At 42.8% G+C, this 26,181-nt stretch overlaps 1 protein-coding gene across 1 annotated transcript in view; it reads left to right on the plus strand.

Moving 5' to 3' along the window:
• RNF150 (ring finger protein 150) overlaps nt 1-26,181 on the plus strand; it is a 280,841-nt gene that overhangs the window by 209,417 nt on the left and 45,243 nt on the right. Inside the window, exons 5-6 of the mRNA XM_040250469.1 lie at nt 8,212-8,308; nt 15,347-15,557. Coding sequence (XP_040106403.1) covers nt 8,212-8,308; nt 15,347-15,557 — 308 coding nt within the window. The remainder of the gene's footprint in view (nt 1-8,211; nt 8,309-15,346; nt 15,558-26,181) is intronic.

The raw sequence follows: 26,181 nt of genomic DNA on the forward strand, positions 1-26,181 counted from the left end.
GCTCAAGTTTCATCCATCTCATTAGAACTGATTCAAATGTATTCTTTTTAATACTCCATTGTGTATATGTACCACAGCTTTCTTATCCATTCATCTGCTGATGGACATCTAGGTTGTTTCCATGTCCTGGCTATTATAAACAGTGCTGCAATGAAGAGGAACCTCCATACTGTTCTCCATCCAGCTATACTAGTTTTCTTTTCCACCAGTAGTGCATGACGGTTCTCTTTCTCTACATCTTCAGTGATAGTTATTATTTGTTGTCTTTTTGATAATAGCCATTCTGATAGGTGTGAGATGATGTCTCATTTTTGTATTGATTTGCACTTTCCTGATGATTAAAAGTGCTGAATATGTTTTCATATGCCTGTTGGCAATCTGGATGTCTTCTTTGGAAAAATGTCTGTTCAGAGCTTCTGTCCATTCCTTAGTTGGACCGTTTGGGAGCTTTTTACTATTGAGTTGTATGAGCTGTTTATATACTTTGGATATTAGCTCCTTATTGGATACCTGATTTGCAAATATTTTCCCCTATTCAGAAAGTTTTCTTTTTATTTATTTATTTTTTGATGGTTTCCTTTGCTATGCAGAAGCTTTTTTATTTGATGTAGTCCCACTTGTTTATTTTGGCTTTTGATGCTTTTGGCTTTGTTGTCAGATTTAAAAAACTTATCTCTAAGACCTGTTAAGGAGCTTCTCACTTACATTTTCTTCTATGAGTTTTAGGATTTCAGGTCTTACATTCAGATTTAATTCCTTTGAGTTCATTTTTATATCTGGTATAAGATAGTTGGAGTTTCATTCTTTTACATGTGACTGTCCAGTCTTCCCAACAGCATTTATTGAAGAAACTGTCCCTTTTTCAACTGTATGTTCTTGATTCCTTTGTCATAAGTTAATTGGCCATATATATGTGGATTTATTCTGAGCCCTCTGTTCTGTTGTATTGACCTATGTGTCTATTTTTATGCCAGTACCATACTTTTCTAATTACTGTATCTTTGTAATATAGTTTGAAATCAGGTAATGTGATGCCTCCAGCTTTGTTCTTCCTCAGTGCTTCTTTTGGCTAATTGAGGGGGAATGGTGGCTTCCTAAGGATTTTAGGATTGTTTGTTCTATTTCTTTGAAAATTTTCATTGGAATTTTGATAGAGATTGCACTAAATCTGTAACTTGCCCTGGGTAATATGGACATTTGAACAATACTGACTCTTCCAGTCCATAAGCAAGGAATATCTTTCCGTTTATTTGTGTCTTCTTCAGGGTCTTTCAGTAGTGTCTTATAGTTTTCAATATGCTGTCTTTCATCTCCTTGGTTAAATTTATTCCTAAATATTTTATTCTCTTTGATGCAGTTGTAGACGGTATCATTTTCTTAATTTCTTTATCCAGTAGTTTGTTATTCATGTATAGAAATGCAACATATTTTTGAGCTTTGATTTTGTATCCTGCAACTTTACTGAATTCATGCCTTCTAACAGTTTTTGAAGGAGTCTTTAGGGTGCTTTATGTATAATATCATGTCATCTGCAAATAGTAACAGTATATTTCTTCCTTTCCAATTTAGATGTCTTCTTTTTCTTGTCTAAGTGCTCTGGTTAATACTTTGAATACTATGTTGAATAAAAGTGGCTAGAGGACATACTTGCAGCTTTTCACTGTTGAATATGGTATTAGCTATGAGTTTGTAATGGCCTTCATTATGTTGAGATACTTTCCCTCCATAACTGCTTTGTTAAGAGTTTTTCTCATAAATGTTGTATTTTGTCAGATGCTTCTTCTGCATTTATTGAGACAATTATTTGACATTTATCCTTCATTCTGTTATTGCATTTCTAGAAATTATTCATTTCTTCTAGGTTATTCAATTTGTTGGCATATAATGTTTACAATATTTTCTTGTAATCACTTGTACTTCTGTGGTTATCAATGGTAAAATCACCTGCTACATTTTTTATTTTATTTCTTTGGGTTCTCTCTCTTTGTTGCTTTGTGAATCTAGCTAAGAACTTGTAAATTTAGTTTATCTTTTCAAAGAACCAGCTCTTAGTTTCATTGATCTTCTCTGTTGTCTTTTTAACATTTGTTTCTGCTCTAATCTTTGTTATTTCTTTCCTTCTACTAACGTTTGAGCTTCATTTGCTGTTTGTGTTCTTTGTCCTTCTTTCGTAGTAAAAACCCTCTGTCGGGTTATAGCGCACTATTACATCAGAGTGTTGTCAATTAAAGGACATTGTCATAAAACATAGGAAACTGAATGACAGGCAACTTAAATTACTTGCCAGAGATCACAAAGCTAAGGAGGGGTCTTCAGTCCCTGAAACTGGAGCATATACTCAGCTGCTGCAGCATAAGTAAGAAAACAGAGTAGGCAGAAAAAGAAAAGAAACCAACTCTCCTTGGCAGAGTTTGGAGGAAAAGAGTGGGATGTTCAAGGAAGAGAAGGGACATCTGAGCTGTGACTTGCTTGAATTATGAGCAGGGTTTGCCATACCAGAATAAAATTTTTTAATTGAGAAGGATGTTGCAGAGTTAGGGTGAAAATGTGGGGTATACATGGGGGTGGAGCAGAAGATGTCACAAGGACCGGACTGAGTGAGCCTTCTCCGCGTGCCCTGACTTTGTGTTGTGGGCAGTGGCGCAGCTGCAGCACTTCCGGTGTGGGGAGTGATGTATTTGTATTTTAGAAAGCTCAGGCAGGAAAGAGAAACCAGACCACACTGGGAAGAGTCTCGGGAAAAGTGGATCTTTCTTTCTATGGAACTTCATGACAAGAATCTGAACATTTGTGCAGAGCTGCCAAATAACATTTACCAGATTTATTGGGCAGTGGAGAATGAGGGAGAACAGAACATTTCGAGACCAGTTTTACCATCTTCTGAATAAACTCGAGCAGACTGATAGCTGAGTGTCGATCTGATGCAGCCAATATTTGACAGCGTTTCTCTGCTATAATCAGCTGGATACAACTTAAGGCAGATGACTTTTCCGCTGGTTTTGCTCAGTCCCTAACAGTCTGTAACTGGTCTCCTGGAGCACGAAACATACACTGAGAAAGAATAAACCTTTCAATTCCTCCCCCTCCCCTGTCTTGCTCATGACAGTTCAGTGCAGCGAGGAAGGACAATAGAGGGTAGATTTGGTTTGAGTCCTAATGCTGCAGTTTATCCTGCAGAGGGGAATGGCAACCCAGTCCAGGATTCTTGCCTGGAGAATCCCAGGGACAGAGGAGCCTGGAGGGCTACAGTCCACGGGGTCGCAAAGAGTCAGACACGACTGAGCAACTAAACAGCAACAGCAGCTGAAGTTTATTAGCTCTTTGGATAATTTACTTTACTTTAAGCAGATTCAGCTTCCTCCTCCATAAAATGGGAATAGTAATTTCCACCTCATAGGGCTGTTTTGAATTAATAATATATATAATATGCTTGATAGCTTTCAGTAACCAATAGATATTGTTTCTTAATTAAATTCACGTTTATTAATTAAACGCTGACTCTTAATTCATTAACAACTTTGCAAAGAAGATTCAGAAACTCTGAAGAAGCATTTTAACTCCCCATAGAATCATGGGTGGGGAAGATCCTCCAGAGAAGGAAATGGCAACCCACTCCAGTATTCTTGCCTGGGAAATGTCATGGGCAGAGGAGCCTGGCTGGTTATAGTCTATGGGGTTGCAAAAGAGTCGGACACAACTTAGTCACTGAACAACAACAACAGAAGCACTGGATAGATCTTATTTAAACACGTTGCCTAGAATGGAATTCTGTGGTCCCTGAGTGACTCGCATTCTTTGAGCACTATTTCATCAAGGGGAATGAAACAGCTTGCATTGGTGCCAAAAGGAAAGCCCCAGGATCTAAAAAAAAGGGTGGATATATGGGTATGTATAACCGATTACCTTTGCTGTACACCCAGAACTAACACAATATTGTAAATCAACTATACTCCATAAAAACAATTTTTAATAAAAAAAATTAATTAAAAGAGAATCAATAGATGTGGAAACAAGTTTAGTAAAGGTTTGTCATTACTGGCCCCCAAATTGAGAACTTCCATGATTACCTTATTCATAATCATCTCAGCGTTGTGTTGCAGTTGACATCATCTTTTGTCAGGACGCTTTATAGAAGGTGCATTTCTCTTTGGTGAATAAGGAAGGAGAGTTGTTTTGGTCAACTGTCAGCTGTACTTCTAGTTTGTCAGGATTGTTAGGAGACAGATTATCATTCTGTTGTTCCTTTCTGTGTACTTTCTCATGCAGTTTTTGTTAAAGCATGGGAAGGGACAGTGCCCTGCTGTGAATCTTACAGACTGGACGAACTGAGATAGACTTTGCCTTAGAGATGTTTATTAAACTGTTGGTGCATTTCCCTAAACTCCAGATTTTCTCCCTATTCCTTTATTTATTTAGTCTAGTGACTTCTATTTTTCTTTCCATATGAGAGGAAAAAAACTGTTTTGCAACCCCAGTTATAAGAATATAGTCATGATCACCCTATGTATCATTTCAGCACTGTTTTTGTTGCCCTTAGTTCTCCCTTTGATTTTTTTTTTAAGTTGCAGTTACTTGCTTTTAGCATTAGAAAGTTTAAAGTAGAAATCAGAGTGATAACATAATATCTAAAAACAAGATGTAATGGTGGTATTAACAGGATGAATGGTAGCTTTCAATTAAAGAGGGCCAGGACTTTACGGTTTAAGCTTCATGGGCATTATTTATTTCCTCTCTCTTTCATACACACACACACACACACACACACAGACTCGATCACTCACAAACTCCATACCTATAAAATAAAATTTGATTGGGAAAAGGATTAAAGTCTTGGAGAGTTAAGGCTTGCCTAAGATCAAACAGCCAGAAAACAGTGGATCCCAGAGAGTGGCCTTTCAATGACCTTTTCTGTTGCAACTCCCAGGGAACCTCTGAAGCACTATGGAAGAGACCTTGTCTTATTCATCTCAATACCCAGCTCCTAGCTCAGAACAGAACGAACAAGAGGGTGACGTCGCTAACACTTTATTTTAGGAAGATAAATCTGGCAAGGATGAGTGGGATGAAAAGAACAGGGAAAGACTGGTGGCATGGGGAGCAGTTCTGATGTTATTACAACAATCCAGAAAGAGAGTTAATGAGATCATGAATGAGGGGGCAGCATAGCGAGAAGAAAAGAGGCAAGGAAGGTGGAAAAGGTTTAGAAAGAACGCGTTCATGGACTTGATGGCCGTGAGCAGGCAGTGAGCAGTGCCAGCCTTTAGATAAATATCCATTCATGTAGGAAATATTTCTGGAGCATCATCTGTGTGCCAAAATCTAGTCTAGTTGCTGGGGCTCTAACAGGGAATTAGGCAAATGAAAAGTTTGTGCTCTCAGAGAGCTTACAGTCTCATTTTAGGATGTACCAGTCAGAGTTCTCCAGATGGCCACTATAGCCCACTATATATTCTCAAGGAATTGGCTTTTCTGATTATAGGCCTGGTAAGCCTGAAATCTGAAGGCCAGGTCTACTGGCTGGAAACGCTGAGCAGGGGCTGATGCTGCCATCTTGAGGCAGTTTTTCCCTCCTCGGGGAAACCAGTTTTGTTTGGTCTTAAGGCTGAGCCTGGTGGGCTGCTGTCTATGGGATCGCACAGAGTCGGACACGACTGAAGCAACTTAGCAGCAGCAGCAGCAAGGCTCTTCAACTGATTGCTCAGGCCCACCTGGATTATTTAGAATAATCTCCTTTACAGTAAATCAATCCTCTACATACAAACGAGTTCTGTTCCAAGAGCCCATTTGTTAAGTCCAATTTGTTCGTTAAGTCCAACGAAGCCAGCCTAGGTACTCAGCTAACGCAAATGGAGGGCAGTCTGCGATTTCACTCACCCCTGACATGGATGGAATGCACTTCCTCATCTTTGAAAAAGTTCGCATCTGGAAGGCTCCTATGTAGGGGACTTACTGTATATAAAGTCAGATTGTAGGTATGAATCCTGTCTGCAGAATACCCTCAGTGTTTGACTGAATAACTGATACTATAGCCAAACCAAGCTGACACATAAAACTGACCCTCCCAGAGGAGATGGAAGAATGACCAGTGCAGCGCGAGAAATCACCTAGGGTGGTAAGTACTGGCTCCTGTGCCTGGCAGACTCAGGGAGGAATAGGGGCATCTTCATCTTACAGACGAGGCAGATGAGACTTGGGGACTTAAAACAGCTAACTGGCCCTGCTGCCTTTCTGTCTGCAGCATATGTGCAGGAAACCCCACAGAGCCTGCCCTCCCAGGGACCGTCAGAGAGACCAGAATATTTGCCATTTTACCAGGAACACCACCAGTGAGTGAGCACATTTAGATTAGGAACTTGTTTTCTCAATGTAGAGCCTGCACGTAGAGAGGTTGATCATTGCTTTGGGGTGAGGGGTTACAGAAAGTGTAAATGTGTTAGTCACTCAGTCCTGTCTGACTCTTTGCAACCCCATGGACTGTAGCCTGCCAGGCTCCTCTGTCCATTAAATTCTCCAGGCCAGAACACTGGAGTGGGTAGCCATGCCCTTCTCCACAGGATCTTCCCAACCCAGGGATCGAACCCAGGGGTGGGGGGGACAGGATGCTTTGTCGAGCATCAGCCCCTTCGTCCCACTGCTGCACTGGGACAGGCGGTCTTCCTATGCCCAGGTCGGGGCATCTGTACAAGCCAGTCATTTTGCCTAGAAGACCCTTCTTCCTCCCCCATCCCCTTCATGTGGACCATGTCTGTGTAAACCTTCTGAGCTTCAGCACGTCATCAGGGAAACCTTCTCTGTGCATCCAAGCTAGGGCCCATCTCCAGTTACAAGCTCCCCCAACCCCTTGCTAACACCATGTCCTTCTAATGAGGTATATAGTACTGTCATCATGAAGTAGCTTATTTCTCTCTTACTAGTGTCTGCCTCTCCTGTTACATTCCCAAAGGAAAGAAACCAAATCACTATCGTGCAGACTTCCCAGCAAGGACACAGTTCTTAGCAGATACTACTTGTCAGATGGATGCATGGATAAAGGAATGAGTGAATGTGATGTATTTTCTTCTAATCAGGGAATCTGTAGGGCATCTAAACAATCACCTGGCAACACAGGGCACATCCAGGAGGCTCCTCTCTGTTTCCTAATCCCCAGTTTGATCATTTCCTGTCCACTGCCAGTCCCAGCCTTGGCACATGGGTTCTTCTCCATGTCACTTTCAGAAGTGGTGCTTCTTCTCTGATTTGAGAGGTCCTTTGTGTTTGAGCCTAAAGACTTCCAACACAAAACTCTTAGAATCGTTAGAACAATAGAACACCAGAGTGAGGGAAGCGTGTGGAAGGATTCCAGGAATGGTGCAAGGTTGAGGAGTCAGGCATGGGTGGCGTGTGCTAAGGATGCCCGCATACTTAACATGGACGGTTCTCTCTCTTCTTGCTCCAGGCAGGAAATTCTGACTACTGCCTGTGGTCTGGAGTCTTGTGAGACTTCCGTGAGAAGACAAGCTTCTGACTCGAGCAGCCCCTGATATCTCTGAGTGGGCTTCTATGAGCCAAGTTGAGAGGAAGTTAGGAGCCTCTGCCCCCCTACCTACTAAAAGCCACCCCCTTATCCTGCCACACAGAGGAAGGCTCCTGAAGGTGGGCACTTGAGGCTGAACAGTAAAGCTTGCAGTACCACTCACCTGGTTTCTGACCTAACAGCCACCAGTCATAACAGCTTAAAATCTCACCTGGGCTGTGAATTGCTTCCAAGAGCTCTTCTGCCCTTTGTGAGTCACCCGAATATCAGTGGAAATGAGGCTCTGTTTTGTGGTTTTCTCCTGACGGTCAGACAAGACGTCTGGGATTGATTTAAAAGTGGCCACGGTCAAGTTAGCCCAGAAGGGTCTGTGCAAGTTTCTCCCATTTGCCTTCTTTCCATGCAAGGGTCTATCTATCCAGAAACGTCTCTCTGTTTCTACGTTCTCTGTCTTTTCTGAAACTTGGAAGTCTTGGCTGCAGTTTGTAGACGACCCTCCCGGGAGCCAGACAGATGCTGACTGTATGACCATAGGATGTAACAGAAAGCTTTATCGGCCCGGGTGTTCGGAGATGGAGGTCCCAGAGTCTTGGCTCTGCCGCTGAGCGGTGCATGATTTTGGACAAGTCTCCGGGCTGGAGTGGACGCGGTGCTCTCCGCAGTTACCGCCACGCTAAGATGTATGGTTCTCATTGCAGGCATCTTTTCCACAAGTCCTGTGTTGACCCCTGGCTTCTAGACCATCGTACCTGTCCCATGTGCAAGATGAACATTCTTAAAGCCCTAGGGATCCCGGTAAGCACAGTACAGCCTACAGCCTCGTCGTGTCTGTCTCTCCACATTTCCCACTCAGCAGGGAGAAAACAGCACCCTGGGTTGTCTGTGTCCCCTCGACCCCAGAGCAGTGGTGTCACGTGATGAGGCCCTGGGAGCAATTTCCCACATCTGGACACAGTTCTCCTCTCCCTTTGTCTCCATCTGAGAACATCGTGACCCTCCCACCGTGTTTGTTGTTTTGTCTGTGAGTCGAGATGTTGTTGCCTGAGCAGCTCACAGGCTCCTCCTCCGGGCTGCAGTGGGTGACAGCAGGTCAGTCACCAGCAGAGGCCAGGGCGACACTGATGACACTCTTCTTGTCATTTACGTGCACCATCATCAGGCAGACCCAGCCGCCACGCTGTCCCCACCATCGCCCAGCTTCCAGAGGAGACAAGCTCTTCCAGACAGGGGCAGAGAGGTCAGTCTCTGGGCATCTGGCTCGGTGGCCTCTGCTAAACTCACATCTCTGCGAGAGCTTGAGAGAGCAGAAAACCAGAGCCAGAAGCCCTCAATTCCCGCACTCCCATCAAGCTGGCGCCCTCGGTTATAGGTTTTATCAGACTTAGTCTCTCACCCAGTGCACACAACATCCCCCAGCAGGCTGGCTTGATGCTCCAGGGAAGGACTTTTCCGGGATCGTATCAAGTGAAGGCCATGGGCTGGTGGTTGGTGAGACACCAGCTGCTGTCACGAGGGCGGGAAGCAAGCCAGGCCACCAGACCCCAGGGCTGCAGAGACATGTGAAAACAGCATAGGTGCCGTCTAAGAGAAGCTGGACCAGCAGGATACAGAGACCTTCTTCTTTCCCCCTCACCCCCTCCGCTTTGCTGCAGCCTCCCTCTTGTCACTCCTCACGACTCATGGCAGAGAAGAAATAGAATTTTTAAAGTCCCAAGATGTCACTGAAGAAGAAAAGGATCAGCTCAGATATCAAAGGCTTTATTTAATGCCAAAAGGCTAATTATCCTAGGAAGATCAGAGTGACTGTTTCTCAGGGCACACCTGAATCACCATGAGGTCATGGATTGGCTGAATTTTCTGCCCTGTACCAGCTGCCTCTGCCAGCTGTATGCTGATTATTCTTTCTTACAGTCAGTACACCAAACACAAATCAACTTGTGTGACTGTAGCTTTGAGCTAGGTTTTAAAAGGCAATGCATTAAATTTTCAGACCAGTGTTGTCAATGCATAATAAATTCAAGGTGAAAATCAATGACAGTGAACATGAACTCTGAGAAAAACACCCAGCATCTCTATCAGATACTAATGATGTAGAAAATTTAACTCGCTGTTTGCATGTTTCACGTATCTGGCTCTAACTGGTTTTTACCAGGGAGGAGGGAAATGTTTGTATGTCTGTACTTACATGCGTGTATGTGTGTCTTTGGGTTCTAAAATCTTTAACATGTTCGCAGTTAAAGGTAGACAGTCACATCGTTTAACCTACTTCTTGTTGCTTAAGGATATCTCCAAAGCTCCCAGGTTTCAACCCGAGGGCTTCTTGGTCAGGACAATGAAACCAAACCACCGCCAGTGTTTACAGTTTATACTAAATAGCATTCCACTTCAGACTTTTTCTGGGAAAGTATTACTTCTGCAGACCTTGTAAATATCTGAGAATCATAAATGCCTCAAGAATACAGCTAATCATTGTTTTTTAAAAGGGAATTATTGGGTGGCCTTTGGGCTTCTTTCCAGAAACGAATAACATTTTAACTTTTAGCAGTCGGGCATCCTGGCCATAGTTTGTTTCTTGTCCAGTCTGGATAGGATTTTACTCAGCACACTTGCGAAAAAGTAAAAGTCAGTAGCATCTTTGGATTTTGCCAAGGATTCTTAAAGGCCAGTCAAACAGGAACATGACACCACCCAAGCTGGCCCCAGAGAACAGAACGTCCTCTGTGAAGAAGAAGGCAGGCATGCAGGCTGCCTCTCATGAAGCCCTGAGGCATATGGCTGCCCCCATGCCTCCCTGGTGCTTTGTCCTGGAGGATGGTACTGAAGTCTGGATCAGGGACCAATTTGGGATACTGTTCTCCAAACCTTTAAGCATGGTAGCACCATGCTTACATTATACCAAAGAGAGGATGTTTTCAGTCCATTCTTAGAACTCACTGTGTAAATGGACAGGCTCACAGCCTTCTCAATTAGGAAAAACTTCCTATAGCTAACTGAAACCCTTTTCATGCAGCTCAAAGAAGTTGTTTTATAATTTTTTTTAAACTCCTTTTGCTCCATTTCTTCCTCATCAAAGAAAATTGAAAAGAGCCTGTCAGCCTCTCTGATAATTGGTGCCTGTTTATCCTTCATCTCTGGATCCCTTACACGTGCTTAGAGCTCAGTAAGTGTTTGTGGCTTTGTAGGCCTTCAGAGTGGGAAGGCTGCCAGTCACAGAGGGGTGTTTATGAAATTCACCCTGATTCTCCTTTGAGGAATGTCCATTCACCAAAGACTTGGCTATAATCCTGATCCACTAGATTGTCCAAATACAGGGCTTTGTGTTTGATTTTGGTCTGTCTTCTATTGTTTTTAACTGAGTAATCTTGTGCCTGCTTGTGCGCTAAGGCAAATAAATATAAGTGGAAAGCTTAGGGCTGGGGACATTTTCATTTTTGTAAAAGGTTTCTCTAAAACGAGCTAAAGAATGAGAGCGAGGCTCATGGATTGTGAAATTCCCATCACAATGGTATCTTTTCCCATTATATTTTGCCACGAGAAATAAAAGACTGAACTGAAAGGGGTGGGTGGGGGAGTCCTTTATTGTCAGAGCATTTTCATCCCTTTATCTACATTCAAGTGCTTCATCCTCCTTTCTCTCCAGTAAGGTTTAGGGGTGTCTTTGCAGAATGACTGAACACATCACTAAGCACTCTTATAAGGCACCACATAACACAGGCCTTTTTTATCCCAGCAAGCACGGTCTCCCGTCACTATTATCCTGGTATGACTAGGATGATTGTTAATGAATAGAAAATCCCATGGAGTTGGTGTATTCACTAGTCCCTAACTATTTAGCAGTTGGTTTATTTGAGGAGTTTCCCTGCTCACCTGAATTTGAATACCTATATGCTGTTCACTTACAGATGGCTTTTGACACCTCTACTAAACATTATGACTGTAATTTCTCTTAGTGGTGTATAAAGTGGTTTTCTTTTCAAAATATTACTCTATTTTGATGAACCATTTTGAGTGGATATAAACCGTGAGGTTCTGTAAGGTTGGTCTGTTAAATATTAATAGTATAGCTAAGCCAAATTATTCATGCCTGCTCACGCTAACAGTCTCCCTGAGTTAATCCACTGTTTCTCTTTTCCTCTACTCCCTTCTCTTAAAAACATAACACTATTCCTCCTAGCCCACAAAGTAAAAGTGAACATGCTGCATCAAAATTAATAAAAATAATTTCATAGAAAGAAAGAAAGAAAGCAGGAACGTGATCAACAAGCAAAGTCAACATTTTGAAAAATATATCAGTTGTTATTACGTCTGTGGCCACATTCAGACATTTATGGCTGGAAGACAACCAGCATAGCATCCTTACCAGGAACTCCTCCCTGCTACCCCCACACAATTGGACATGCTCACGAACATCTTTACATAGAATAGGGGAGGGAAAAAAGTCATTTTTTTCTTCTAGTTTTGCCAGCTGGTCCCTATAAATGAGATTTGTAAATGACAGATAGCAAGAGAAAATCAAACAGTATATGAGCCATGAGTAGCCACAAGAGCACTTGGTAATGAGTGACTCACAGAGCTGGTTAGAACTTCAGCTTATATAGCATTTTCAAAAAGCAGCAATAGGGACTTCCCTGCAGTCCAGTGATTAAGACTCCACCCTTCCCATGCACGGGGCATGGATTCCATCACATGCCATGCCACACAGCCAAAAAACAAAAAAAAAAAAGAGCAAGAAATTTTTAGAGAAGTGATGAGACAAAAGGAAAGGACTTTGAGTTTCTAGGACAGCAAATTGTGGAAAGTTAAGTATATGGGGGAACCAATGGCTGATAAGGGCATGTCAGTCAGGTTTGTTGTATGTTCCATTTTGGTGTCAAAATCACCCAGCAGCTGATGATGAGAATGTCCTCTTCCTAGTAGAAGAGAGAGACACCCTTACAAATTTATGTCCTGCTTTTAGGCAAGAGGTGGGGAGAACCTTTCTTTACCTACTTCTCAATTGTGTCTATGTAAAACAATCCTTTTGCCAAAGTAGCATATTTTGGGGTTGCACATTCTGCTACCCTTCAAAGGTATACTTTAGCTTTGCACAAAAATTGAGTTTTTTAAGTATTTTCTCAAATCTTCCCTTCATTGATCTAAATCTGGGCAGATACTAATATTCCCAAGTTTTCGGAGCAATAAACTAAGACTTACATAAAATTTCCCAATTGACATTTATCAAGCACTTAATAATTGTCAGGCATTATGTGAGGGCTATGTGTGGGAACTCCCTGGTGGCTCAGAGGATAAAGCATCTGCCTGCAGTGCAGGAGACCTGGGTTCGATCCCTGGGTTGGGAAGATCCCCTGGAGAAGGAAATGGCAACCCACTCCAGTTCTCTTGCCTGGAGAATCCCATGGATAGAGGAGCCTGGCCGGCTACAGTCCACGGGGTTGCAAAGAGTCAGACACGACTGAGCGAGTTCACTTCACTTCACTTCATGTGAGGGCTTAGAATTCAAGATCAATGTAGTTGAGTCACTTTAAGAAGCTTATGTTTCACTTGTATGTGGAATCCGTGTGGAATAAAAACAGAAAACAGACTGGTGATTGCCAGAGGTTGGGGGGGCGGGTGGTGAAATTGGGTGAGGGTGTCAGGAAATATAAACCTCCAGTTATAAAATAATACCTGGGGATATAATGTTCAGCTTGGTGACCATAGTTCACAACACTGTGTTGTATTTTTTAAAGTTGCTAAGAAAGTAGATCCTAAAAGTTCTCATCAGAAGAAATAAAAAATTTGTAACTGTGTGAGGTAGTGGATATTAACTAAACTTATTGTGGTGATCATTTTGCAATATGTACGTGTATCAAATCGTTGTACAAATTTAATACAATATTCCATGCCAATTATATCTCCATAAAATTGGAATTAAAAAAAAGCTTGTAGACTAGTAGAGTGAGACAAACACAGTAACAAATGAGTTCAAGAGAGTTGGAGAAGTGTGAAAACTTACAGTAGCAAAGGTGACTACTTGGGAGGGAGCACCACTCAGTAAAGAGGCATTTTGGCCTGGGATTTGAGGGGTGAGTAGAAGTTCACCAGGGTAAGCTTGACCCTTGGCATGGGCAAGGGGAAGGGGATGGTTGGGACAAACGTCATCCTGAGTAGAGGAACAGCATGTGCTAAGGCACTGAAATAGGGGATATTCCAAAGGCTAAAAGTAAGGCCAGAAAAGTAGGCTGGGGCCAGACTGTACACTGCCTGTTTGCTATAGTAAGGAGCTTATCATTCATTCTTTAGGGGATTAAAAAAAAATCATACCTATGGTTTTTCTTAAGTACTCTGGTGAGAAAGTGGAGAATGGAGCATACTGGGCAAGAAACTGCAGGGAAATGGGGAGACTGGTAATGGGGTGAAAAGTGTTCAGAACATCCCTGCTCGTGTCGAGTCATCTCAGTAGGTCAATTCTGTGAGTTGACTTTTGACCGCTCGAATTTCAATGAATTGACTCACTGCCAATGGAAATGGAGAAAACAGAAAGAAAAGAGAACTCAGGGGAGAGGGAATAAGCTGAATTTGAGGGTTTTGTGGGATGATGGAGATTCCCAGCCAACTGCTAAAAACGCAGGTTTGGAGCTCAGGAGACGTGGTTTCAGAATGGAAATCCAGCACAGGAGTCTAGCAGGTCGAATTCCTTGCTTTGTGCTCCCAGTGAGTCCATGAGTTGTAGATTTTTGCTTTGAACTTTACACCCAATCTGGTCTTTGTGATGTTAATTCAATCAGCGTTGTGTCAACGCAGGGTTCCCCTTACCTAAGCCTTTAAGGATTCAAAGCTGTGTCATCATCATCACTCAAGGCAACGTTGCTGTTCAGACTGACGCAAAAAAAAAAAAAATGATAAGTAGTTATTCCTACTACTTCTCAAGATCATATCTCTCCACCCCCCAGCTTTTAAAAATAATTTCTATGAGTTTGGGCAGGGGCAGAACAATTGAAAATAATTTTTCAAAAGCTGCTCGTGGAGGAGATAGTCATATATTCAATACCACTTCAGCCAGCAGAACTAAAACCAGAGTAAGGCTGTAAGATAGCCCAATAAGAAAATAGTTAACACAGGCTGCTTTATCAAATAGGGAGCCCCCCATTTCTATCTGTTTCAAGCGGAGCTGTGAAGGACTAGGGGGGCAAGAGTCCTGGAGTGAGCAGGTAATTACACTGAGTGGTCTCACCCTTGTCTTATAATTTTAAGATTTTAATATAGAGAATTTGATAAATATGTGATCAATTGTATGTTCTACAAATAGGACTTTTTTCTCCAGCTAGTTTTTTGGCTTATGTTAACAACAAATACTTGTGCTTTTGTGTGTGTGTTTGTTTGTGTATATGTGTGTATCTCTGCTAAATAATTCACGATGAGTCTTATTCTGTCTCTCCTCTCATGCCATTAGTTCATTTGCAAACAACATATGGGTCTTTGGGGCAAATTATCAGGCTGTCATCTGCTTCCTATTATGAGAAGTAAACACTATATATATAAAGGAAGAGCTATATTATTATAAATAAATGTCATATTATTCCCCTTAACTAATTTTATTCATGTATGGATATTACTACTCCTGGAATTAAAACCTTGTCTCTAGATCTAAACAGAGAATTTGGAAAGAAAATTTTGGAAGATGTTTTCATGTTAATTACAGGAACTATATTGTGGAATGTCTTTAAATAAAGTGATTCAGGAAGAAACAGTAAAAGACTTAGTTTCCGGCAGGACAAAATATTGAGGCTGTAGACGTCTCATCCCTGACTTGATGATGTCCACTAAGAACAGGTCCTTTTCTGCTCCTGTCAGCCCAACGCCGACTGCCTGGACGACTTGCCCACCGACTACGAGGGATCTCTGGGAGGTCCGCCCACCAACCAGATCACAGGCGCAAGTGACACGACCGTAAACGAAAGCTCGGTCACTTTGGACCCTGCTGTCCGGACTGTGGGAGCCCTGCAGGTCGTCCAGGACCCAGATCCCGCCCCTCAGGAGGGAGAGATCATCTTCACCACCAACAGTAAGTTCTGCCGTGCACACACCAAGTGCCCTTATTCCCAAAGGCTGCTGCCTCGTGAGAACTGGAAAGAGGCACTTGTCTTCAAGAAGAAAGAAAAACAGTTAAATGAGTAGAACGTTGCCAGGCTAACCCGTCACACCTGGCAGTCCTTGAGAAGCCCAGCTCACTCCTGAGGCAGCAGGGCAGACAGCAGAGCTGGCGTGGGTCTTGCTCACCCACACACGGATACCACAGCCCTGCACACACCCCGTAGTACCGGAAGCAAGCTGTGCAGTGGGTCTGACCTCTGAGAGTGGAAGGCAAGAGAGAAAAGCAACTGCAGCGGGTGGGTAGTGGGACTAGGATGCGTCCACCACACGTGACGCGTGCGTGCGTGCGTGCGTGCGTGCGTGTGTGTGTGTGTGTACCGAAGCTAGAGCCCTCCTGAGTGTGCACGTCCGTGGCAGTCTGAGCTGGTCTGGACAGCACATAGGAGTGTTATCCTCACTCTGGCTGCAAGACTCATGCAAATGGCACCCCTTTACATGGGTCTTCTTGCAGTAAAACCTAAACCACTTACATGGTGACATATTCAGCTATCCTTGGAGCTTCCTCCCCATCTCCTGCACAGACTCAAACTAAATGGTGTTCTGGTGGACGGTAAGGTATAAAAATATTTAAATAGCTATTCTGGCATATGACTGAAGCTAAAACCCCAAGTGTTTCTTCTACAGTCTAATACAGCAGAGATAGAAGTGTCAGTTCTAAGGAAATCATCATTCAAATTAACTTAGGTTTAAGGTTAAAAGGGTAGGTGGATAGTGCATTTTTAAATGAGGTGTACTTTTTCCCTTGGTAGAAGCAGCCTATTCGCTATAGAAAATTTGGAAATGGAGCAAAGCAGATGAAAGCATGTTGAAATATTTCCTCTTAAGTTGACCTCTTTTTTACATATTCAAGGTGTTTATACACTTCAAGAGCTCATTCACACTGAAATTTAAAGATACATTTTTCTGATGAAGAAGCATAACAGCCCTCATTGTTTGTTGAAAGCCTGAAAGATAATGAAAAAAATGAAAAAATGAATCAATACCCCACTACCCAGAAATGATCACTGTTAACATTTTGGTGTCTTTCCTGATAATCTTTTGATATAGTCGAGACAATAAGCATAGGGGTGAACATTCATTATTGCAACCACAGAACTTTCACAAGACCTCAACAGAGAGTTTAGTTCAGTCGCTCAGTCGTATCTGACTGTTTGCAACCCCATGGACTGCATGGACCCCATGGAGAGTAACTAAGAGTTACTGGGTGATGGGACTCCCCTGGTAGTCCAGTGGCTAAGACTCTGCACTCCTAATGCAGGGGGCACCAGTTCCATCCTTGGTCAAGGAACGAGATCCCACATGCCACAAGTAAGAGTTCCCACAGCACAACAAAAGATCCTGTAGGCAGCAACTAAAAGATCCACATGTTTCAACTAAGACAATATGCACACAAATAATTTTTTTTTTTAAAAGAGTTACTAGGTGGTAAATATCTGCCATGCAGGGTATATTAGTTTTGGGTAGATATGAGCTTTGACTTGACTTTTAGAGGCATGAGGATCTCAATACTGAAGCATTAACCATTACACATTAAGAAGTCCCTAAAGATAGATTATGATCCCTTTGTTTTGACAGTCTAACATGGTACAGAAGCAGTTTTGCATTTTTGTAACTATACTAAATAAAAACAAGTTGGTGGGATTGATTTTAATAAAATTTTTATTTAACCCAATGTAGCCAAACTGTCTCACATACTTTATTTTATACTAACTCTTCAAAACCTGGTGTGTATTTTATACTTAGAGCACATCTCAGTTTAGACTAGCTCCATTTCAAGTGCTCAGAAGCTATGTGTGGCCACCGGCTACATACTGAAGAACACAGATTTAGAATCCTAGTAATTCAGGGATCTAATAACTGTGGCTTAGACTCTCTGACTGTGGCTCAGATCATGAACTCCTTATTGCCAAATTCAGACTTAAATTGAAGAAAGTAGGGAAAACCACTAGACCATTCAGGTATGACCTAAATCAAATCCCTTATGATTAAACAGTGGAGGTGAGAAATAGATTTAAGGCACTAGATCTGATAGATAGAGTGCCTGATAAACTATGGACGGAGGTTCGTGACATTGTACAGGAGACAGAGATCAAGACCATCTCCATGGAAAAGAAATGCAAAAAAGCAAAATGGCTGTCTGGGGAGGTCTTACAAATAGCTGTGAAAAGAAGAGAAGCGAAAAGCAAAGGAGAAAAGGAAAGATATAAGCATCTGAATGCAGAGTTGCAAAGAATAGCAAGAAGAGATAAGAAAGCCTTCTTCAGCGATCAATGCAAAGAAATAGAGGAAAACAATAGAATGGGAAAGACTAGAGATCTCTTCAAGAAAATTAGAGATACCAAGGGAACATTTCATGCAAAGATGGGGTTGATAAAGGACAGAAATGGTCTGGACCTAACAGAAGCAGAAGATATTAAGAAGAGGTGGCAAGAATACACGGAAGAACTATACAAAAAAGATCCTCAAGACCAAGATAATCACAATGGTGTGATCACTCACCTAGAGCCAGACATCCTGGAATGTGAAGTCAAATGGGCCTTAGAAAGCATCACTACGAAGAAAGCTAGTGGATGTGATGGAATTCCAGTGGAGCTGTTTCAAATCCTGAAAGATGATGCTGTGAAAGTGCTGCACTCAATATGCCAGCAAATTTGGAAAACTCAGCAGTGGCCACAGGACTGGAAAAGGTCAATTTTCATTCCAATCCCAAAGAAAGGCAATGCCGAAGAATGCTCAGACTACTGCACAATTGCACTCATCTCACATGCTAGTAAAGTAATGCTCAAAATTCTCCAGGCCAGGCTTCAGCAATATGTGAACCGTGAACTTCCTGATGTTCAAGCTGGTTTTAGAAAAGGCAGAGGAACCAGAGATCAAATTGCCAATATCCGCTAGATCATCGAAAAAGCAAGAGAGTTCCAGAAAAACATCTATTTCTGCTTTATTGACTATGCCAAAGCCTTTGACTCTGTGGATCACAATGAACTGTGGAAAATTCTGAAAGAGATGGGAATACCAGACCACCTGACCTGCCTCTTGAGAAATCTGCATGCAGGTCAGGAAGTAGCAGTTAGAACTGGACATGGAACAACAGACTGGTTCCAAATAGGAAAAGGAGTACATCAAGGCTGTATATTGTCACCCTGCTTATTTAACTTCTATGCAGAGTACATCATGAGAAACGCTGGGCTGGAAGAAGCACAGGCTGGAATCAAGATTGCCAGGAGAAATATCAATAACCTCAGATATGCAGATGATACCACCCTTATGGCAGAAAGTGAAGAGGAGCTAAAAAGCCTCTTGATGAAAGTGAAAGTAGAGAGTGAAAAAGTTGGCTTAAAGTTCAACATTCAGAAAACGAAGATCATGGCATCTGGTCCCATCACTTCATGGGAAACAGATGGGGAAACAGTGGAAACAGTGTCAGGCTTTATTTGTTTGGGCTCCAAAATCACTGCAGATGGTGACTGCAGCCATGAAATTAAAAGACGCTTACTCCTTGGAAGAAAAGTTATGACCAACCTAGATAGTATATTCAAAAGCAGAGACATTACTTTGCCTACTAAGGTCTGTCTTGTCAAGGCTATGGTTTTTCCTGTGGTCATGTATGGATGTGAGAGTTGGACTGTGAAGAAAGCTGAGTGTCGAAGAATTGATGCTTTTGAACTGTGGTGTTGGAGAAGACTCTTGAGAGTCTCTTGGACTGCAAGGAGATCCAATCAGTCCATTCTGAAGGAGATCAGCCCTGAGATTTCTTTGGAAGGAATGATGCTAAAGCTGAAACTCCAGTACTTTGGCCACCTCATGCGAAGAGTTGACTCACTGGAAAAGACTCTGATGCTGGGAGGGATTGGGGCCAGGAGGAGAAGGGGATGACAGAGGATGAGATGGCTGGATGGCATCACTGACTCGATGGACGTGAGTCTGAGTGAACTCCAGGAGTTGGTGATGGACAGGGAGGCCTGGCGTGCTGCGATTCATGGGGTCGCAAAGAGTCGGACATGACTGAGCGACTGAACTGAACTGAAGAACTTTAAAGGTCATTTAATCTTAACCATGATAAACTTCTGGTTTTCACCATATGAAAATTGAACAGAGGAGTAAGTAAGTGACTGACTCAGATCAAACATTAAATTCTCTTTGCAAAGTACAACATTACCCCATAATTTTCCGTTTATTGGACATGCTCAGTTACCAACAAGCATACCACCGTTAGTGGTCTAAGTGAAGTATGATATATTGGAAGACCTGATAAAATTTTGCTAGCAGTTCAAAAACACTTAACACATGAGCCTTTTTTGAGCCCGTGCTGAGGCTATGCAGCACTCAGTTAGTTGTGTCCAACTCTGCAACCCCATGGACTGTAGCCCACCAGGCTCCTCGGCCCTTGGAATTCTCCAGGCAGGAATACTGAAGTAGGTTACCATTTCCTCTTCCAGGGAATCTTCCCAGCCCAGGAATCAAACCCGTGTCTCCTGTCCCTCCTGCATCAGCAGGCAGATTCTTTACCACTATACCAACTGGGAATCCCTTTTGAGTCCATAAAAATAATCAAATTAAAAATGGATTCTATTTCTTGCAGTGAAATAATTGATTGACTTTCAAGAGAAAGTGTGTCATCTGTTAGATTCCTGATTTTGAAAAGTGGCCACATACTTTATCTCAGTAAAGCCCAGATGTCAAATGAAAAGGCATAGTTTGTGAGTGAAAATACAACCAAAAATGAAGTAGGAAATTAAAGTCTGTATCCAGATAATTCATAATCTCCAACGGTTTTGACTAAAACGGACTCAGAGTATTTAGGTTCATACCAGGCATTCAGTATCTATTCACTGAATGACTCGAAGTGAAAAATGTTTGATCTAAGCTTGAACAGGGAGCTTATGTTCACAACAGAAGGAAAAATGCCAGGTAATCTCAAAGGAAGGTCTTGGTAAAGATGAAGAGACAAGAGACCACATCTGTAGTCTGAAGACCAATGCCATATGTCAATATGGCTAAAGACATCAGCTGCTTAGTGCAGAAACTGAATTGTTCTCACAAAATATTTTCCTAGGCCATTTCTTTTTTTAATTGAAGTATAGCTGATTTATAATGTTATAATACTTTAGGTATACTGCAAAGTGATTCAGTTTTATCACTACATATATATATATATATATATATATATTCTTTTTCAGATTCTTTTCCATTATAGAGTATTACAAGATATTAAATATAGTTCCCTGTGATATATATTAGTTCCTTGTTGTTTATGTGTTTTATACATACTAATGTGTAATCTGTTGGGCTTCATAGGCAGTGCAGTGGTAAAGAATCTTCCTGCTAATGCAAGAGACGTGGGTTCGATCTCTGGGTTGGGTAGGTCCCCTGGAGAAGGAAATGGCAATCCTCTCCAGTATTCTTGCCTGGGCTACAGTCCATGGGGTTGCAAAGAGTCACACACAAACACACACACACACACACACACACACACACACACACACAGGCACACACAATGTGTATCTGTTAATCCCAGTTTATCCTCATTTTCCCCTTTGGTAACTATAAGTTTGTATTCTATATCTTTGAGTCTATTTCTCTTTTGTAAATAAGTTCATTTGTGTCATTTGTTTATTTTTTGTGTGCGTCATTTTTTACATCCCACATATAGTTGATATCATATGATATTTTAGACCATTTCTGATTAGTTTTATTTATTGGGATTTTACAGAATATTCCAAACACAATTTTTCTGATTAGATTTTTTAATTGGAGGACAATTGCTTTACAATGATGTGTTGGTTTCTGGTGTACAACAGTGTGGATCACCTCCCTTGGGAGCCTGATTAGATGTTAGTGATTTATACCACTAACTAAATGGCTGTAGATTCCTTAAGGGAAAATTCTCTCCTCTATACAGATTGCACATTGCATAGTGCCCTAAGTTGCATAATCAATAAAGGACCAGACACAGATGCATGAATAAATGAGCAGAAGGATGGAAGCTCTCATCCATGTTATCGTAACCAACTCCCTAACGCTATCAAAAAAAACACAGATGGTGAAAGGAGGGGATATGGGCCTGTGATATTGCGACAGACCACAAGTAACCCACTGGAGGTTGGACCTGACCTTTTTTCTCTCTTATCCTTTCCTACCTCACATCGCTAACGATCCAGAAACTTACTAGAAAAGTACAGAAAATGAAGAAGTAACAGTAGCTAACAAATACCTAACACCAACTCTGTACCAGGCATCCTTTTACATTATCTACGTGTATTAGCTTACAACAACTCTATGAGGTAAATATTATTTTTAACCTCATTTTACTGATGCAGAAATAGCAGCACCGAGAGATTAAAGTAACTGGCCTGAGGTCATAAGCTAGGGACAGGTGGAGCTGGAATTCTCAGGGCCAGCTGACTCTTGAGGAGCGTGGCTAGCTATGTTCACAGGATGAGAAAGGGAAGAAAATGAACATGGTACTCACTTCATTTTTTTTTTTACTCTCTTCCTCTGTTTTTCTAAATCTCTGAAAGTTCAAAAATGTGTTTAGTTTCAATTTGGCTTCTCATCACTACCTCCATCCTTCCTTTCCTGACAAACAATGTTGGTGTAGAGTCGGATCAAATATACGTAGAAGTCATTGCAGCCCTCGGGGGAACAGCGTAGAACAGATTGCCTTTAGAGTAAAAATGGGAAAATGTGGCAGTAAAGGATCACCTTCAGTTCCCAGGAAAAGAAAAAGAAGAAAAACATTTACAGAGGAAAGGAAATCCAGCCTGGTTGCCAGTCTGACATTTGAGAGAAGGACATTCTCCTATGCATCTTGTTAATGTTTCTGGCATTTCCGCTTTTATCACCTCACACGGCAGCACCAAATCACAGTTTCTCTTCCACTTTGATGCAGCGAGTCATTTGTATGCATGCACAAATGTCACTCACCGGTCTTTTTTTTTTGATTAATTGATTGACTCACTTTTATTTTTGGCTGTGCCGGGTCTCCGTTGCTATGCGCGGGCTTCTCTTTGTGGTGGCCTCTCTTGTCGAGGAGCATGGGCTTTAGGGTACGCAGGCTTCGGTAGCTGCAGTTCCCTGGCTCTAGAGCACAGGCTCAGTACTTGTGGCCCATGGGCTTAGTTGCTCCGTGGCGTGTGGAATCTTCCTGAACTAGGGATCGAACCGGTGTCCCCTTCATTAGCAGGCAGATTCTTAACCACTGGACCGCCAGAAAAGTCCCCACTCACCAATCTTTATCTGCTTTCCTGTTTGCACCATACTCTGCTTTCTGACTCTCCAAGCCCAGCCTGTAGCTTCTTGGATTGGCTTCAGCAGGGGAAAACGTTCCTTAGGACCAAAGGAGAACAGCTAAGCAAATGACCTGGTGTGTTTAGAGACTCCAGACAGGAGCTAGAGAAAGACACACAGAAAAGAGGACTCTATCACTCCTCCAAAACATCCCACATCACTCCACACTTCTCAAGAGGGTCTAAGACCTTCCCTTTTTCAACGAAGTTGCTGACATCATCATCCATTTCTTGTATTGAATCATAACAGGCGTCTTCTAGCTGCCTCCAGATCATTACCCACTTGCCACTCCTTCCAACTCAAGCTAGAAGGAACCAGCAGTCACCCCTAGGGTGGCAGGTGGAGGGTAGAGGGGTGGAGGGAGCTGGGAGCTAGAAAGGGAGGAGATGGACAGTGTCCATTTCTCCTAGATTCACCCCTGCATGTTCTGACGAGCACATGACGTAATGGGTTTGGTCAGACCTGGTCTTCAGACCTCACGGAAGGAAGTAATCCACGTGAATCCTTATATAGGCTAACAGGTTCAGACTCCACCAGCTGAATTGAAACATGGTGTGGGTTTCCTCTGGGAAACTTCCTGCTATATGGAGCTGGTATAATAGACCCTGCCTGGGAAGGAAAGTTCCAGCAGGAATTTTCTGCTCACCTGTGGGTAACCGACAGTTACAAGAGTCCCTTTATGTCCCAAACGTGGACAAAAGGATTGACCTTTCCCCTTGTAAGACCCATCACTGGACAGATGGGCCTCCACTGCTCACCCACAAGGCCTCCTGCAACGCCTGCATGTCTGGCCTCTGTCTGCTCAATCTCTGACTGTCCCAGCTGAGCCCAGTGCTCTCACCCTGACGTGGTCACCTCTGGGACCTCACACATCCTCTGTCCTGACAGCCCTCTCCAGCACAGCGCTGTTCCCAGCCTCTGACCCCACACAGGCCATCAGCCTCCTCCCTCCAGACTCCAGGCAGGCAGGAGACCTGCGTCCACAGTCTGTTTTCTTTCATTTTTTAACCTTTTGGCTGTGCCACAAGGCATGTGGGATCTTAGATCCCTGATCAGGGATTGAACCCAAGTCCCCTACAGTAAGCTCAGAGTCTTAACCACTGGACCACCAGGGAAGTCCCTGAAGAAGAGAAGCTTTAGCTTCTCTAAGGCCTGAGTTTGTTCTCCCTGAGTCCCACCTACATGAAGCAGAGTGCAGAGTCTCCTTGTGTTAGAGGGGGTGGGGTTTCTCTTACAGGAACCCCTCAGTGGGCGTGGTCCTGGGCAGTAGCCCCTCCCCACCCCTTCTAGAGGAGTGGGATTCAGCGAATCAATGCTCGCTCCTTGGACAAGCTCTTTTCCAATTTACCCGTGTTTCTCTCCCTCTCTCCCCTTGTTTCTGTCATTAACTGGGTGATGAGGTCCCCAGTCATTGAACAGGTGCCCTTCACATCTACTCCATCCAGCAGTGGTATGGGGGGTCCAGGAGCTGGGGGAGGTGGGAAAGGCTGTCTCAGAGTTCTTTGTTGCCAGTAGCTCTTCAGTAGGAACTGAGGCAGGAGGAGTCCCACAAGTGCAGAACAGTTAGTCCCTAAATGTCTCCATGGGCTTCACCAGAGGGCACCTTTCTAGCTGATATGGGAGACCCGGGTTTGATCCCTGGATCCGAAAGATTTCCTGGAGGAGGGCATGGAAACCCAGTCCAGTATTCTTGCCTGGAGAATCCCACGGACAGAGGAACCCGGTGGGCTACAGTCCATGGGGTTGCAAAAAGTCGGACACGACTGAGCAGCTAACACACACACACACACACACACACACACACACACACAGGAACTCAACTACAGTTCCTTTGCAGAGAAATAAGAGATAAGTCAACCTCTTCAGGAAAAAAAAAAAAACCCATACACACATACTCTTCAAAATATACTCATGATACAAAAAGTAATTGTTACAGCAAAGCTGAAACTGCACCCCAGCAAAAAGTCATTTTCAGCAAATGTATTTAACAGCTATCACTGTAAGCACGGAGGGCTCCACAGGAACACAGATGACACACTAATTGTGGATAAAACTCCAAAGAGTTCATTCAGAGACTTGTGCTTCATAATTTCTGGAAGGATCTGCTTTCTCTTCTTTGAGGAACTCAATAGGAACCTCTCTAGGGAGTCTTCATTCCTTAAAGCACATTCTCTTAAAATGAGGCCAGAAAAGATGTTCATTCTTAACTTTTTTCAAGTTTTATGTTTATTATTTTGGGAGCCATAGAGGAAGCATCAAAATATCTACATTCAAACGTTATAAATGCCTCTAGACTTGCTTCAACCACAAGCTGAATACAAACACAAGAGAGAGTGACTTTTTTTTTTTTTAGGCCACACTAGGATCTTAGTTCCCCATGTGCAGGCTAGGTCATTTCAGTCATGTCCAGCTCTTTGTGACCCTAGGGAATATAGACTGCCAGGCTCCTCTGTCCAAGGGATTCTCCAGGCAAGAATGCTGGAGTGGGTTGCCATGCCCTCCTTCAGGGGATCTTCTCAACCCAGGGATCAAACCCATGTCTCCTGCTTTGGTAGGCAATTCTTTACCACTAGTACCACCTTGGTTCCCCAACCAAGGATCAGACCCATGCGCCCTTGCTGTGAAAGTGCCGTCTTAACCCCCAGACCACCAGGGAGAACTCTACTCAGTGCTCTGTAATGGCCTATATGAGAAAAGAATCTAAAAAAAAAAAAAAAAAAGAGTAGATATTTGTATAACCAATTCACTTTGCTATACACCTGAAGTTAACACAACATTGTTAATCAACTATCCTCCAATAAAAATTTAAAGAGAGAGAGTATTCATGACTTTTCCAGAGAACTCAATTTTGAACCTCTGGGTCAAGGCAACTGAGAGCAAAAGGAAGGCTTGGCACGAACATCCCATTTCTGTTCCAAATGGGCAACTACATTTTGCTACATTTGCAAAGCTGCAATCTCCAGGTTTTAATGTGACTGCAAAATGTACCGGTGCATCCAGAAATAAACACCTCTAGAGAAAGCATTCCAGCGTTGATTAGAAAGGACAAGAGTGAATAGCCTCCTCTGCTTTTTTGACTTGCATCAAGGCCTGAACTGTCAAAGTAGCTCCCCTTGACTGTGGATAAATATGCCGGCTGGAATGAGCAACGAGAATGATGTCCCTTGGTACCCATAAGATCCCCATTAGCCCTGGGAAGATGACTGCTTTGATTCGTGAGCCTCTTCCATTGTGGCAGACAACAG

This window comes from Oryx dammah, unplaced genomic scaffold (assembly GCF_014754425.2).
Source record: "Oryx dammah isolate SB20612 unplaced genomic scaffold, SCBI_Odam_1.1 HiC_scaffold_12, whole genome shotgun sequence".
NCBI classification, from domain to species: Eukaryota; Metazoa; Chordata; class Mammalia; order Artiodactyla; family Bovidae; genus Oryx; species Oryx dammah.